General features: G+C 36.4%; 1 protein-coding gene across 1 annotated transcript in view; it reads right to left on the reverse strand.

Moving 5' to 3' along the window:
* Positions 1 to 1,041: 1,041 nt before the first annotated feature.
* Positions 1,042 to 18,084, reverse strand: part of SLC9C1 (solute carrier family 9 member C1) — a 121,061-nt gene continuing 104,018 nt past the window's right edge. The window contains exons 24-29 of the mRNA XM_070358298.1: positions 12,117 to 12,248; positions 11,798 to 11,983; positions 8,906 to 9,029; positions 3,320 to 3,432; positions 1,445 to 1,532; positions 1,042 to 1,082 (exon numbers count right to left, since the gene is read on the reverse strand). Of these exons, the coding sequence (XP_070214399.1) occupies positions 1,042 to 1,082; positions 1,445 to 1,532; positions 3,320 to 3,432; positions 8,906 to 9,029; positions 11,798 to 11,983; positions 12,117 to 12,248 (684 nt within the window). The remainder of the gene's footprint in view (positions 1,083 to 1,444; positions 1,533 to 3,319; positions 3,433 to 8,905; positions 9,030 to 11,797; positions 11,984 to 12,116; positions 12,249 to 18,084) is intronic.

Genomic DNA, 18,084 nt, shown 5'->3' on the forward strand with positions numbered 1-18,084 from the left:
ATGGGATTTTCCAGGTAAGAGTACTGGAGTGGGGTGCCATTGCCTTCTCTGAAGACCATCTCTACTCTCCCTTTTCTTAATTATATCATTTGGATTTATCTTTTCTGGCCTTGTTTACACTAAACATGTTATATGTACAGTATGGAATTCAGCTTTTACATTTTATGTTGAACTACTCAACCATAGTAGTATGACACTCCTTGTACTACGGATGTTCTGTAGTGAAATTATACATTTTTTCACTGTTGAACACTTTGGCTACTTAAAATTTTTTGTCACTAGAAATAGTAGTGTATTAGACATTTTGCACATTTGTCTACTTGTATACCTTGTATTACTTTCTTTGGATTGATTTTCAGAAGAGAAATCACTGAGGCAAACTGTGAGTATTTTTATGACTTTCGTTGACAAATTGCTTATCTACTAGCTAAATATGAGAAAATAAGTATCATTCTATTTTCATTTATTTCAAAGAAAGTAATTCTACCATTTAATAAAAACAGTTCTTTAAAAAATGTTAATACTTTGTTGTTGTTTAGTGTTGCTTTTTTTATTTTCTCCACATTTGGGGCATTGTCTTTTCCCTGAATTGGCTGTTTATAAGTTTGCCTGTTGGTATCATAGTGTTTTCCTCATCATTTTGTACACATTTTCCCCAGGTAAAGATATTCATTGTGTTGCAAATAATTCTTTCAAACACTTTTTACATGGTGTATTGTTAGCCTTTAAGTCTATTTTAAAATATGATCTTTGTCATAGGAAGTGGTATTAAACAGTTAATGTTTTTTAAATGGAGATAAAAAATTTATCTGGAGGTCATATAAAGCACTTATAAACACAAATATTTCCCCAGACATGACATTTTGTACTGCCAACAGCCAGGTTGGTCTACTCATCGTTTCCTAAAAGTCTTGGTCTCTTGCGTCTTCTGTTCTAAGCGTCAGCTTCTTTTCTCTACAGAGACTTTGCTATGCTTAGTAGCTATCTGTTTTTGAATTCATTTAACTTCAGTTGACACTGTCCACTGTGTTTCTTGTATTGTCATTTAATTGCCTTCCGTGTGGTATGTTTTGCTTCCTTAACTAGAACATAAATTTTTGAACATGAAGTCATAGCTTATTGTCTGCTTATATCTTCCACATTACATGGCTACCTGTAAAACAACCTACCAAACTGGGAGCAGCTAGTGTTGCATGTGAGATTAAATGGCAGAATATAGAGAGGGAACCATGAAGCTATAGTTTCCAGAAATTCAGATAAAGGAATCTTATTTTGAATTAATTTTCCAAATTAGAATTTAGAATTAGTGCCAGTAGAAGAATCTTCTGGCTAGTAGAAGGTGGTATAAGCATATTATCACACAAAGGCAAATAAACTGGCTTCCATCTACATCTCCAGGAACGGGTATGCTCCCACTCATGTTGGGAAAATGGAACCAGCTTACCAGACTTCCGTTTAGGCTTATTCGAGGCGTTCCCATAGATGCTCTTATCCATCATGATCTTAGCAGTTGATTTCGTAGGCTCTTGATTCTAAAAATGGAGATAGGAGTTAAGGTTAGTAAGATTTATAAAACAGAGCTGGTGTCAAATCTGGTCTGTAGGTCAGGGGGACCTACAGCTGGGACTCCTGGCAGTGGCAGCACTGTGTGGGGATCAAAATGCTCTGTAAGGAGCCACTTAATGTTGTGACAGGTTTTTAATGATGTAAAGGTAAAGCTACTGTTCTGGGCTGGTGGTAATCAGGGAAAACTTTGAGGGGAGAGGGAAGGGAGTTGGCTCAGAAACACAACCAAGATTTAACATGAGGGAGAACAAGCATTTATTAAATAACAGAATTTGTTGATCTTCTCTGTATGTCTAACTAGCTGATGTTTCTACCATTTATTGGACTCTCACTTTCAAACTGCTTCCTCTATGTTAACAACTCTTATGCAAATCATTTTCTTTTTAATTAAGTAAAAGCAGCAATTTGGGACATTATGTACTGGGAGAGCATTAGCTTTCCTGGCTCCTCCCTTCATCCCCCCAAACATGCTATTAAGATAAATCCTACAAGCTTGGCAGCCTACCAAGGCTAAGGAGAAAGATGGCTTAATCAGTAAGCTGGAAGGAGCCATCTTGTATTTTAAGTGTCTTCCTCATAATTTTTTGTTTGTTTATTAACTGTAATTTCCCTTTGTTCTTTCCTAGTCTTCAGCAGAAACTATGTTTGGGAGAATTAGAGGAGGTGACTATATTCATGGTTTTTTTTTTAAAGAAAGTTAATATGGGAAGAGCAAAAGACATTTGGAGAAGCAGTTTACAATGTTAAGAAGCAGTGTGAAATACTTTGTAGTGTGCCTCCCGTTTCTTTAATCTCCATAGCAGCACCATATGAACATGACTTATTATTTTATCAGTTTTATAGACAGGGAAAATGATGCTAAGGCAGGTTGAGAAATTTGTTCAAGGTCACATGGCTAATTGTGATGGAATCAGGAAGCAAACTAGAGACTTTCATGCTACATCCCACACTCTCAACCCCTGTGCTATTGGGTCAGCAGTTTGAGGCAACAATTAGGGAGGGTTTGAGGGAAAGCTGCCCCAGGAAGACTCTGAAACTCAAGGATAAACTGAAATTCCTGCTTTTATGTAGAATGAGAACTTATATATTAAAGAAGAGTGTTGGGCTCTTCAAGACCTGAGAACTTGAACACATTTGAGTTAAACATGGACATTAGGAAAACACCTTCAATGTCCCTCGTGGAACCTTTAATAAGCTTTCATTCAATATATACTCGTGAGGCAAGTTTTGGGGGAGAAGGAGAATGTGTTTTGAGTTTGATGCCTTCTGCTAATAGAGTAAGTGGACTGAATTGATGTAAAACATCTTTAACAACCAAATATACAATTTTCTGATGTATTCATTTGTAGCAGATATTTCTCATATTCTGGGTATTATAATTAGCATCTCCTGGGACAATACTACCAGCTTGGAAAAGACAAGAAATAAAAATAAATTCTCTACCTCACTTGGAACTCCCTAAAATCCAGTCTACAGTTAGGCTGATGGAGATCTAGTGAGGTTCAGATAGGCTGATGGAGATCTAGTGAGGTTCAGATAGGCTGATGGAGATCTAGTGAGGTACAGTTGTCTCTAGGTATTTGCAGGGGCCTGGTTCCAGGACAGCACTCCCTCTTCCCATGAATACCAAAATCAAGGGATGCTCAAGTCCCTTATATAGAATGACATAGTACAGTCAGGGCCCAGGAGCCACATGTTCTGTGTTCTAGGATACGAAGAACTGACTGTATTTTCATTGTATTTCTCAGTTTACCTGAGTATGTGTCTCTTCTTGAGAGAGATTTTCACGTGTTCCACTTTCACCTGCTTCAAATTGAGTACGTGTCTCCTCTGGAAAGGGATATTCACATCTTCTGGATTCAGCTCCTTCAGAAAAGACTGCATTAATTCAAACACTGAAACAAACAACCATATTAACTAGTCCAACTATCCAATTCAACCAAGTTCAAGTCACTGTGATCTGGAATTGGTGGCAATTTCAGTTGGTAGGAAATGGGGTCACTTTAAAAAAAGAGATTAAAAGTCTTTTATTATAAAGATTGTGTAACAAATGTGCAGAAAGTTTGGAAAGTACAGAGACAAAATCATTTACTGTCCCACCATCCCCAAAGTACTTTTATATTAATATGTACTAAGCATGCCAGGCCCATTGGTAAGCAGTGGGGATACATAAGAAAGCAAATGAGTGATGATCCGTGCTCTCTTGGAGAAGACGGATCAGCAAATATACGAACAAAAAAATACATGATGGGAAAATAGGACTCTGTGCATAATGGGCTATGGGAGCACATGGAAAGTGCAGTTCTGTGAATTTGGGATGTATCAGTGATGCTGAGATTTAAGGAATAAGAAGTTAACTCCCTGGAATGGGGAGATGTGGGGGCAAGCACTTTTAGAGGGTTCTAGGCAGAAGGAAGGGGAAAAAATGTGCAAAGGTTCAGGAATGAGAGACCACGAGGTCTCTTATATTATGTGAACCATTAGCCGTTTGATATGGCCACATTTTAGATTGTGGGGAGGGAAGGTGGCTGAAGAATGAGCAGATGATGAAGTTTCCCATACTATGTCCTATTTCTGCTTAATGTGAAGATTGGTGGGGACCCATGGAATGACAGTATTGTGTTCACATGGATTCAAAGGTTTATAACTGTAACACAATAAAGATAAAATTTGTTTAAAATTAGCAAGAGAGTGTTGTATCAGTGCTACTTTTACTTCACATGTATCATTGGTCTTTTCCAAGGTTCTACCTGGGAAATTAATTGTTTAATGCTTATTAAGCATTCAATTGTGTTAATTTAATTAACCATTCATTGATCATTAGACGTTTTGATAACTTCTGATTTCTATTCTTATAAATAATGCTTAATTACCTTAATTACTTTTTAATTACTTTTTTTATTGGAGGATAATTGTTTTACAGAATTTTGTTGTTTTCTGTCAAACCTCAACATGAATCAGCCATGGGTATACATATATACCCTCCCTTTTGAAGCCCCCACCCATCTCCCTCTCCATCCCACCCCTCTAGGTTGATACAGAACCCCTGTTTGAGTTTCCTTAGCCATACAGCAAATTCCCATTGGCTATCTATTTTACATATAGTAATGTAAGTTTCCATGTTACTCTTTCCATACATCTCACCTTCTCCTCCTCTCTCCCCATGTCCATAAATCTATTATCTATGTTTCTCCATTGCTGCCCAGTAAATAAATTTCTTCAGTACCATTTTTCTAGATTACATATATATGCCTTAGAATATGATATTTATCTTTCTCTTTCTGACTTACTTCATTCTGTATAATAAGTTCTAGGTTCATCAATCTCATTAAAACTGACTGAAATGTATTCCTTTTTATGGCTGGGTAATATTTCATTGTGTATATGTACCACAACTTCTTTATCCCTTCATCTGTCGATGGGCACATGTAGGTTTCTCCCATGTTCTAGCTATTGCAAATAGTGCTGCAATGAACAATGAGATACATGGGTATTTTTCAATTGTGATTTCCTCAGAGTATATGCCTAGGAGTGGGATTTCTGGGTCATATGGTGGTTTTATTCCTAGTTTTTTTAGGAATCTCCATACCGTCTTCCATAGTGGCTGTATCTATTTACATTACTATCAACAGTGCAAGAGTATTCCTTTTTCTCCACACCCTCTCCAGCATTTACTGAGTGTAGACATTTTTATGATGGCCATTCTGACTGGTGTGAGGTGATACCTCATTGTAGTTTTGATTTGCATTTCTCTAATAATGAACAACATTGAGCATCTTTTCATGTGTTTGTTTGTAAGCCATCTGTATGTCTTCTTTGGAGAAATGTCTGTTTAGGTTTTTTTCCCACTTTTTGACTGAGTTGTTTGTTTTTCTGGTACTGAGTTGTATGAGCTGCTTGGGTATATTGGAAATTAATCCTTTGGCAGTTGTTTCATTTGCTATTATTTTCTCCTATTCTGAGGGTACAAAGATCTATTTCTGCTTTATTGACTATGCCAAAGCCTTTGACTGTGTGGATCACAATAAACTGTGGAAAATTCTGAAAGAGATGGGAATACCAGACCACCTGATCTGCCTCTTGAGAAATTTGTACACAGGTCAGGAAGCAACAGTTAGAACTGGACATGGAACAACAGACTGGTTCCACATAGGAAAAGGAGTTCATCAAGGCTGTATATTGTCACCCTGTTTATTTAACTTATATGCAGAGTACCTCATGAGAAACACTGGACTGGAAGAAACACAAGCTGGAATCAAGATTGCCGGGAGAAATATCAATAACCTCAGATATGCAGATGACACCACCCTTATGGCAGAAAGTGAAGAGGAACTAAATAGCCTCTTGATGAAAGTGAAAGTGGAGAGTGAAAAAGTTGGCTTAAAGCTCAACATTCAGAAAACGAAGATCACGGCATCCGGTCCCATCACTTCATGGGAAATAGATGGGGAAACAGTGGAAACAGTGTCAGACTTTATTGTTCTGGGCTCCCAAATCACTACAGATGGTGACTGCAGCCATGAAACTAAAAGACGCTTACTCCTTGGAAGGAAAGTTATGACCAACCTAGATAGCATATTGAAAAGCAGAGACATTACTTTGCCAACAAAGGTTCGTCTAGTCAAGGCTATGGTTTTTCCTGTGGTCATGTATGGATGTGAGAGTTGGACTGTGAAGAAGGCTGAGCGCCAAAGAATTGATGCTTTTGAACTGTGGTGTTGGAGAAGACTCTTGAGAGTCCCTTGGACTTCAAGGAGATCCAACCAGGCCATTCTGAAGGAGATCAGCCCTGGGATTTCTTTGGAAGGAATGATGCTAAAGCTGAAACTCCAGTACTTTGGCCACCTGATGTGAAGAGTTGACTCATTGGAAAAGACTCTGACGCTGGGAGGGATTGGGGGCAGGAGGAGAAGGGGACGACAGAGGATGAGATGGCTGGATGGCATCGCTGACTTGATGGACGTGAGTCTGAGTGAACTCCAGGAGTTGGTGATGGACAGGGAGGCCTGGCGTGCTGTGATTCATGGGGTCGCAAAGAGTCGGACACGACTGAGCGACTGATCTGATCTGATCTGATGTCATGTCATCTGCAAACAGTGAGAGCTTTACTTCTTCTTTTCTGATCTGGACTCCTTTTATTTCTTTTTCTTCTCTGATTGCTGTAGCTAGGACTGCCAGAACTATGTTGAATAATAGTGGTGAAAGTGGACACCCTTGTCTTGTTCTTGATCTTAGGGGAATGCTTTCAATTTTTGACCATTGAGAATAATGTTTGCTCTAGGCTTATCATATATGGCCTTTACTATGTTGAGGTAGGTTCCTTCTATGCCCATTTTTTGAAGAGTTTTAATCATAAACGGATGTTGAATTTTGTCAAGGGCCTTTTCTGTATGTATAAGATTTTCATATGGTTTTTATCTTTCAATTTGTTAATATGGTGTATCACATTGGTTGATTTGCATATACTGAAGAATCCTTGCATCCCTGGAATAAATACAACTTGATCATGTTGTATGAGCTTTTTGATGTGTTGCTGAATTCTGTTTGCTAAAATTTTGTTGAGGATTTTTGCATCTATGTTCATCAGTGATATCGGCCTATAGTTTTCTTTTTTGTGTTGTCTTTGTCTGGTTTTGGTATCAGGGTGATGGTGGCCTTGTAGAATGAGTTTGGAAGTGTTCCTTCCTCTGCAGTTTTTTGAAAGAGTTTTAGAAGGATAGGCATTAGCTCTTCTCTAAATGTTTGATAGAATTCTCCTGTGAGGCCATCTGGTCCTGGGCTTTTGTCTTTTGGGAGATTTTTACCACAGCTTCAATTTCAGTGCTTGTAATTGGGTTGTTCATAATTTCTATTTCTTCCTGGTTCAGTCTTGGAAGATAGAACTTTTCTGAGAATCTGTTCATTTCTTCCAGGTTATCCATTATATTGCCATATAGTTGTTCATAATAGTCTCTTATAATCCTTTGTATTTCTGCATTGTCTGTTGTAACCTCTCCTTTTTTCATTTCTGACTTTGTTGATTTGACTCTTCTCTCTTTGTTTCTTGATGATTCTGGCTAATGGTTTGTCAATTTTATTTATCTTCTCAAGAGAACCAGCTTTAGTTTTATTAATCTTTACAATTGTATGGACATTTGATAACTTCTAATTTTTATTTTTATAAATAATGCTTACCTTAATTATTTTTTGCTTTATTTATTTACAATAAATATCTAGAAATTATATTATTAATTTATTTTTATTGAGATATAATTGACATATTTAGAAATTACATTATTTAAGCAAGGGATAGAAATACTTTTAGGGCTTTTGGAATCTTGTGATAAACTTATTTGATCAATTTATATTGGTGTCAAGATAAGAATGTATATCAGAAAAACTACATTTTTAAAAGTTTTAGAATTTATTTTTAATTGGAAGATAATTGTTTTACAATGTTGTATTGGTTTCTGCATTGAACAACATGAATCAGGCATAAGTATATATAATCCCCCCTTTCTCTTAAACTTCTCTCCCACTCACTACATTTTTTGAGCTTTAGTCATTATAATTCTTTAAAAATCTCATGAATGAAATAGGCTAACATTTAATTTCTGTTTCTTTGAATATTAGTAGTGTTGAACTTTTGACTACATATTTTTTTCAATAAAACTTTTCTTCCATCAACTGTCCCTTGTTGATCTCTTGATTGGTAATATTCTTATCAATGCAGAATTTTAAAATTAATTTCTGTATTTCTAAATTTAGAACAATGTTCCCTTCAGAGAAATGAAAAATATTAAAGAATATTTATTCCATAATTCAAATATAACTCAATTTTTAAAACTATCTCAAATTTATTTTCCAAATTTTAATCACTAGCTTATAGCAGTTATTAAATAATCATTTATATTATGATTCAGTTTCATTCATGCAAAATTTGTACAGAGAATAGGTTTATAATAAGTTTATTTATTCAGTTCTATGATTTATATCTCTGTTATTCAGACAACACAACAGCATTTTCATTATTACTGCTATATAAAATATTTTAACTTTTGGAAAGAACTAGAAATTTCCTCATCAATCTTTTCTTCATATTATTTTTATATACTTATAATGTTTATAATATATGATACCTATTATAATTATGTACTTATTTTATAGATTAAATATAGAATAATTTCTAACTATAACTTATATATTGTCAGTCATAATTCACACATTGGATATCAAATATGGCAGTTAAAAGATTCCTCAATACTTTAGGTAGAGTGCGTACAAGTTTCCAAATACTATAGGACTATTTCATAAAAGAAAAATAAGTTCCCAATTATTCAAAGAGTTCTAACTTACATACCTGATGTTGTTGGATCAGCTGGTTTATGTGAAGCTATATACTTCCTAGTGTTCCACCTGAATCTTTTTGAATAAATGGAAGTTTGAACAATTGTTACCTTTGTGAAATCTTCAGTGCCTTGTATCTGAAAATCAACAGATTACAAGCTAATTTCTAAGTAAAAATCTAACAATTAAATGTTCTCTAGTAAGCTACTATCTCAGACCCTCTCTAAATATCTGGGCCTGAAAATTGACATTGTAAATAAATATTGAAGTGAAGTGAAGTGAAAGTCGCTCAGCTCTGTCTGACTCTTTGCGACCCCATGGACTGTACAGTCCATGGAATTCTCCAGGCAAGAATACTGGAGTGGTAGCCTTTCCCTTCTCCGGGAGATCTTCCCAACTCAGGGATTGAACCCAGGTGTCCCGCATTGCAGGTGGATTCTTTACCATCTGAGCCACCAGGGAAGCCCAAATAGGCATTAGATATAGCCAAATACTTGGGTATGTTAGCTTTGTGAAAGTCAATATTCTATATGCTCTCACTGATTTTAAATTATTTTGTCCATTTTTATTACAAATGAGAAAAATAGTGAAGACTTAATCATCCACGACTCTTTAAAATATCGCCCAGAGTATTTTTCTATGTGGCATAAAGAAAGTCTGAATGTCAATGGATTTCAAGATATCTTCCAATCCAAACCCACAGTGAGGAGAGCTTTATGCCCAGGACAGTAGACAGAGTTGGGCAGGTTTGGATTGCCTAAAGAATCTCTTTCTTGGTTATCTAAATTCCCAATCCAGCATCCCTAACTAAGCTCTATTATCACATATTCAGGGATAGAGGTAGGAAGCACCATAGTTAAGAATAATGTTTCACTTCCTCTCACTGGCTATCAGATTAGTAGTATCCATGTGGAAATTTTTCTTATGACCATTTCTCAGCTCAGGATTCCTCATACCTCCAATATATTTTTCTTGTGTCCCATATCTACTTTTTAAGCACTTCTATCATAACTGGACATGGAACAACAGACTGGTTCCAAATAGGAAAAGGAATACACCAAGGCTGTATATTGTCACCCTGCTTATTTAACTTATATGCAGAGTACATCATGAGAAATGCTGGGCTGGAAGAAGCACAAGCTGGAATCAAGATTGCCAGGAGAAATATCAATGACCCCAGATACGCAGATGACACCACCGTTATGGCAGAAAGTGAAGAGGAACTAAAAAGCCTCTTGATGAAAGTGAAAGAGGAGAGTGAATAAGTTGGCTTAAAGCTCAATATTCAGAAAAGTAAGATCACGGCATCCGGTCCTATCACGTCGTGGCAAATAGATGGGGAAACAGTGGCTGACTTTATTTTTCTGGGCTCCAAAATCACTGCAGATGGTGACTGCAGCCATGAAATTAAAAGATGCTTACTCCTTGGAAGGAAAGTTATGACCAACCTAGACAGCATATTCAAAAGCAGAGACATTACTTTGCCAACAAAGGTTAGTCTAGTCAAGGCTATGGTTTTTCCAATGGTCATGTATGGATATGAGAGTTGGACTATAAAGAAAGCTGAGTGCTGAAGAATTGATACTTTTGAACTGTGGTGTTGGAGAAGACTCTTGAGAGTTCTTTGGACTGCAAGGAGATCCAACCAGTCCACCCTAAAGGAGATCAGTGTTCACTGGAAGGACTGATGTTGAAACTGAAGCTCCAATACTTTGGCCACCTGATGCAAAGAGGTGACTCATTTGAAAAGACCCTGATGATGGGAAAGATTGAGGCAGGAGGAGAAGGGGACAACAGAGGATGAGATGGTTGGATGGCATCACCGACTTGATGGACATGAGTCTGGGTAGACTCCGGGAGATGGTGATGGACAGGGCGGCCTGGCATGCTGCGGTTCGTGGGGTGGCAAAGAATCGGACACGACTGAGCGACTGAACTGAACTGATCATAGCTGTAAACATTTATGTGTCTATTTTTATATATATCTTTTTGCTTGGTTGAGAGATCTCTTGAGGGTAAGTTGCAAGACTCATTTGTTTTGATCACTCTAGCATCTAGCACTGTTTCTGTCATAGTTGCATAAAAAATACGCTTACTTTAATTAACTCTTGGTCTCTCTTTCAATTTACTTTCTTTAGCAGTATTTTATGTGTCCTCTGATTCTCCTAGACATGTACCTCTCTTACTCTACCCCAGTACTCATACATACACACACAAACACATACATATACTACGATATTCCTTCATTCTCTCTTTCTTCTCATGGCACAGCTTTTCATTTTAATTGGGCTTCCCTGGAGGCTCAGACAGCAAACAAACTGCCTGCAATGCAGGAGACCCAGGTCCTGGGGAAGGGAATGGCAACCCACTCCAGGATTCTTGCCTGGAGAATCCCATGGACAGAGGAGCCTGCTGGGCTACATCCATGGGGTTGCAAAGAGTTGGACATGACTGAACAACTAAGCACACACATAACTCAACAGCTTAAATATGAGAACATCCTTTATTTTTACATTCACTTTCAAAGTAGCTGAAGAAATACCAGTAATACTCACTTCAGCTTAGGACTGAAAGAACCTTTTTATATCACTGTTGATATAATCCAGAGAGAGTAGTCCTGCAATATGTACAGGAAATGAATAGGTCCTCTTTTGCTATTTACAATTGTACCAAAATGTATAGCTTGGCCTGATTCATTGATAGTGAATGGGAACAGGTTGGTGTTTGGGCTACCCAGTGCCAAAGCAATCAGTGAACTGGGAGTGTGTGTGCTGTGTGTGCGTTCGTGTAGTGGTAGGGGAATGGGGGAGAATGGGAAGGTGGAAAAGTGACACTTTTTCTACTATTAACTCATTGTTGGACAAATGGAATATTGACCTGAAGATATGAATCAATATTTCTTTACCTGATGACATGTTATAGGAATTAAGAAAGGAGCCTTATAAGCTTTTCGTAACTGACAATCTTCCACAGCTCCATGGATGAGGATGACATAAATTACTGTTTCATCATAGATATCAGTTTTGGTGTTCTTTGGTATATCTTTTACATAAATGTTACTGAGTTTTAATTGCATCTTGTAATTCCAATCCTATAAGAAAAATACAATTTCATAGTCTATTGTTTATAAAGATTAATATAAATTCCTAAAGAGTTAATTTCTAACAATACTTTAGTTCATTTTCATTCAGAGAGAAGGACAATTTCACATAAGCACCTCTTACCTCATAAGATAAATGTTCCCTGATTTTTTTGGCAGTAATAGAAAGTCCAAGTTTTAGCCACATTCTGTATTCAATGTGAGGATAAAATTGTTCAAAAGCTTCATACAAGTGATTTTTGGGGATAAAACATGTCTGGAAAAAAGAGGATGTCAACTTATTATTTCATTCTGTGCATTCATGATTCAATGAAATGAGATTTTCTCATATACATGTAACATTAAATCTAATAATATTTAAATTATGCAGATTCATTTTATTGCCTGGAAACCTAATAAAATGTATCTACTTAGTAAATATTTTTACAATCTTGTCATATACTATGTATTAAAAGGCTGTATGATTTAATGAGACTTCTTTATTATTCTTATAGATTCTGAAAAAAATAGAAAACAAAGACTCAAAGATCATTTAACCTTTTAAACTAAAGACATAAGTATTTCTAAAAACATTATTTGGGGGCAGAAAATGTTTTGGTTAGTAATAAAATTCTGATACTAACAATGATTAGACTATTGACTCTTAGGGATAAACTGCTATGAAGACACAAGAGATTGTGTTTGTTGGTTTTAAATTCTCTTGGTAATCAGCCATGAGTAGGTTTGCTGGGTAATATAGTAAATGTGTATTTATAATAAACTGCTAAACTGTTTTCAGATGAGGCTGTAACATTTACCCTTTAACTAGCCACTTATGAGAATTTCAGCTGATTGACATCCTTGCTAATACTTTGTGTTCAATCTATGTATTTTTAGCCAATGTAGTATGTATATAGTGATACCTTATCATGATTTTAATTTGCATTTCTCTGAGCACTAATGATATTGAGCATCTTTTTCATATGTTTATGGGCCATTTGTATATTCTTTTATGAAGTATCTGTTCAAATCCATTGCCCAATTTTAAATTCTGAAGCATAGTTGATTTACAATATTTCATTAGTTTTAGGTGTACAACATAGTGATCCAATATTATTATAGATTATACTGCATTTAAAGTTATTACAGAGTATTGACTTCATTCCCTGTGCTGTACAATATATCCTTCACAAATGGTAATTTGTACCTCTTAAGCCCTAAGCAAGAGTACTGAAGTGGGTTGCCCTATTTTGTCCTACTCCCTTTCCTCTCCCTACTGATAACCACTACTTTGTTTTCCATTTCTGTAAATCTGTTTCTGTTTTGTCATATTAACTTGTTTGTTTTATTTTTTAGATTCTGCATAAAAGTGATAACTTACAGTACTTGTCTTTCTCTGTCTTTCTATTATTTCATTAAATATAATACCCTCCAAGTCCATCCATGTTGTTGCAAATAGCATAATTTCATCCTTTTTTGGTTTAGTAATACTGTATATATATATATATATATACACACACACACAGTATTTGATATATATATATATATATATATATATATATATATATATATATATCTCAAATCTCTCTTTATCCATTCATTTGTTGATGGACATTTTGGTTGCTTTCACATCTTGGGTGTTATAAATAATACTACTGTGAATATGGAGGAACATGGATCTTTTCAAATTCATGTTTTTATTTTCTTCACATACCTATCTAAGAGCAGAATTCCTGGATCATATGATAGTTCTATTTTTAGTTTTTTTGAGAAACCTCCATACTGTTTTTAATAGTGGCACAAATTTACATTTCTGCCAACAGTGTAGGTTGTTGGTGGTGTTGTTCAGTCACTAAGTCATGTCTGACTCTTTTGTGACCTCATGGTCTGCAGCCTGCCAGGCTCCTCTGTCCATGGGATTTCCCAAGTAAGAATACTGGAGTGGGTTGCCACTTCCTTCTTCAGGGGATTTTCCTGACCCAAGGCTCAAACCTGGGTCTCTGGCATTGGCAGGTGGATTATTTACTACTGAGCCACCAGGGAGACCTTGGAGCGTTCCCTTCATCCACATCCTCACCAATATTTGTTATTTGTAGACTTTTTGATGATAGCCATTCTGACAGAGGTGAGGTGATAACTCACTGTAATATTGAGTTGCATTTCTCTGATATTTACCAATGATGAGCATCTTTTCATATGCCTGTTGACCTTCTGTATATCTTATTTGGAAAAATATCTATTCAGGTCTTCTGCCCATTATATAATTGAGTTGTTTTGATATTGAGTTGTATGAACTGTTTATGTGTTTTGGATATTAATCTGTTATTGATCATGCAATTTGCAAATATTTTCTACTGATCAATAGGATGATTTTTTATTTTGTCAATGGTTTCCTTTTGCGTGGAAAGGCTTTTAAGATTAATTAGGTATCATTTGCTTGTTTTTGCAGTTGTTTCCTTTGCCTTAGGAGACATATTCAAAAAAATATTGCTAGGTTTATGTCAAAGAGTGTTCTGCCTATGATCCCTTCTAGAGTTCACAGTTTACAGCCTTACATTTAGGTCTTTAATTCATTTTCAATTTTGTATTTGGTGTGAGAAAAAGTTATAATTTCATTCTTTTACATGTAGCTGTCCAGTTTTCCCAGCAACACTTATTGAAGAGTCTGTATTTTCTCCATTGTATATTTTTGCCTTGATTTAGATTAGTTGACCACAAGTACGTAGGTTTATTTCTGGATTCTCTGTTCTGTTCTATTAATCTATGTCTCCTTTGCCTTTAGCTTCTCTTCTTTTCTCAGCTATTTGTAAGGCGGCCCCCCGCTCCCAGACAACCATTTTGTCTTTTTGCATTTCTTTTTCTTGGGGATGGTCTTGATCCCTGCCTCCTGTACAATGTCACGAACCTCTGTCCATAGTTTTTCAGGCACTCTGTCTATCAGATCTAATCCCTTGAATCTATTACTCCCTTCCACTGTATAATCGTAAGAGATTTGATTTAGGTCATACCTGAATGGTCTAGTGGTTTTCCCTACTTTCTTCAATTTCAGTCTGAATTTGGCAATAAGGAGTTCATGATCTGAGCCATAGTCAGCTCCCGGTCTTGTTTTTGCTGACTGTATAGAGCTTCACCATCTTTGGCTGAAAAGAATATAATCAGTCTGATTTTGGTATTGACCATCTGGTGATGTCCACATGTAAAGTCTTCTCTTGTGTTGTTGGAAGAGGGTGTTTGCTATGACCAGTGCGTTATCTTGGCAAAACTTTATTAGCCTTTGCCCTGCTTCATTTTGTACTCCAAGGCCAAATTTGCCTGTTACCCCAGGTATCTCTTGCCTTCCTACTTTTGCATTCCAGGCCCCCATGATGAAAAGGACATCTTCTTTGGGTGTTAGTTCTAGAAGGTCTTGTAGGTCTTCATAGAACTGTTCAACTTCATCTTCTTCAGTGTTATTGGTTAGGGCATAGACTTGGATTACTGTGATATTGAATGGTTTGCCTTGGAAATGAACAGAGATCATTCTGTCATTTTTGAGATTGCACTCAAGTACTGCATTTTAGACTCTTTTGTTGACTATGATGGCTACTCCATTTCTTCTAAGGAATTCTTGCTCACAGTAGAAGATATAACGGGCATCTGAATTAAAATTGCCTGTTCACTAATTTTAGTTCACTAATTTCTAAAACGTCCATGTTCACTCTTGCCATCTCCTGTTTGACCACTTCTGCTGCTGCTGCTAAGTCGCTTCAGTCGTGTCCAACTCTGTGCAACCCCATAGAAAGCAGCCCACCAGGCTCCTCTGTCCCTGGGATTCTCCAGGCAAGAATACTGGAGTGGGTTGCCATTTCCTTCTCAATGCATGAAAGTGAAAAGTGAAAGTTAAGTCGCTCAGTCGTGTCCAACTCTTAGTGACCCCATGTACTGGAACCTACCAGGCTCCTCCGTCCATGGGAATTTCCAGGCAAGAGTACTGGAGTGGGGTGCCATTGCCTTCTCTGTTGACCACTTCTAATTTACCTTGATTCATGGACCTAACATTCCTAACAAATCAGTACTTTGTTTCAAAGTCTATATTCCTGATGTTAATATTGTTACACAGCTTTCTTATTTCTATTTGCATGAAATATTTTTTCCCATCCCTTCACTTTCAACCTGTGTATATCTTTAACTCTGAAGTGAGTCTCTGGTAATCAGCATTGTTTTTTATCCAATCAACTAACCCATATCTTCTGACTGGAGCATTTAGTCTATTGACATTTAAAATGATTACTGATAGGTGTGTGCTTATTGCCACTTGTTTTCTGGTTGTTTTTGCAATTCTTCTCTGTCCCTTTCTCCTTTTTTAGTTTCTTCCTTTGTGGTGTGATGATTTTCTTTAGAGGTACGCTTTGTTCCTTTTTTCTCTAGTTTTATGTGTGTCTATTGTAGGTTTTTGACTTGTGCTTACTATCAGGTTCATATATGTTAACCTGTAACTAGATCTACTTGTTTTAAACAGATAGTCATTTAAGTTCAAACATATCCTAAAATTACTTTCTTTACTTCTCCCAGGCTTTATGTCTTTGGTGTCATATCCCTAACTATTTATTCTAGTCCTAGTTAACTTTACAATTTTTTTGTCTTTTAATCTTGTAATAACTTAATTGACTGATCTACAGGCTTTACTATGTATTCGCCTTTACTAGTGGGTTATTGTTCCTTTCTTGACCTTTTTTACTGCCATCCCCAAACTACTCTTTTTAGTTTTAAAATTTTCATTTGATTCTTTCTTGAATATTTCCTATGTCTTCTCTCATAAAGATTATATTTTTCTTTAGTTGCTTGAACATGTTTCCTTTTAGTTCTTTGAATCTATTCTGAGCTCCTAGTGTCTTCATTTAGTCCATAGTCTGGGTAATTTCAGGATTGTTCCACTCCCCCTTTCCACATTAAGGGTCACATTTTCATGTTTCTTTGCTTGCTTAGTAATTCATGATTCCTGAAGATAAATTGTTGATATTCCAGGTTCTGTTATCTTCCTGTGATCATTGTTGATGTTTGTTGCAGTAGACCCCTTCATTTACTGTCTGATAACCTTGACTTTGTATAGGTTGTGTTTTATGATTTGTTTTGTTTAATCAGTAGAAAACTCTAGGCATTTCCCATGATTGTGTAATTTCATGGTACTTAACCTCCAAACTGAAGTCTGCCAGGGCTTGCTCTCAGGCTTGTTTTAGCAAGTTTATAGTTAGTCTCACTAGGCCATGATATTTGCTCTCACCTATGTGCTCACCTACATGCCAGAGGTTTTAAAAAGTCTCTCTTTTCTATCAAGATAGAACCTTAAAATACCTCAAATCCCTGACCCTCCTTGACCTTTAACATCTCTGTTCCATTCTTAGCAATCTGGTAATGTAGTTTTGTCTCACCTCGTGCATTTGCAACCTATCCCTCAACCAAGGACTTGTGGACCACACAGGTTGCTCAGGTCTCCCTCTGTAAACTCTGATCCTATGCCCCACCCTACAGATTCCAATCTACTTTAGTTGCCACAATTTCTAATCTCTCCCATCTCAGTGCAGCAGGATCATTATTTTCCTTTTGGATTCTTATTGAACTGTGGTCAGAAATTGTCCCAGTCAGAGGGTGAAGGTGGATGTGGAGCTTATCTCATGAGTTTCTCTGCTCTTGAGGTTTCCAGACTTAACACTGCCTGTTTTCCGATGGTTGAAAATATTTGCCTCATATATTTTGTCAAGTTATGGTTATTTATGGTAAGTGTGCCACTATGTTCTCAGTAACTTCCTTATATTCAGAAGCAAAAGGCTAAAGTATTTTTAGGCAAATGTCAGATATCATATAATTTCACTTATAAATATTCTAATATGCATTGTTGAACGATAGAGGCAAAGTTTTCCTTTGCCGTCTTCCTCCCCTTCCTCTTCCCTTTTTATCCCTTTGATTTGTTAAAAAATAAATGGGTTATTGGCCTGTTGACATTCCACACTCTAGATTTAGCTAATTATTCTCTCTTGGTGTCAGTTAACTTGTTTCCTGCATTTTCTGTAAACTGGTTGGAACTAGAATTCAGGTTTTCTCTTTTCTTGTGCAAGAAGAGTCCATGGTGCTAGTAC

The sequence above is a fragment of the Bos mutus genome, chromosome 1 (genome assembly GCF_027580195.1).
Source record: "Bos mutus isolate GX-2022 chromosome 1, NWIPB_WYAK_1.1, whole genome shotgun sequence".
Classification (NCBI taxonomy): domain Eukaryota; kingdom Metazoa; phylum Chordata; class Mammalia; order Artiodactyla; family Bovidae; genus Bos; species Bos mutus.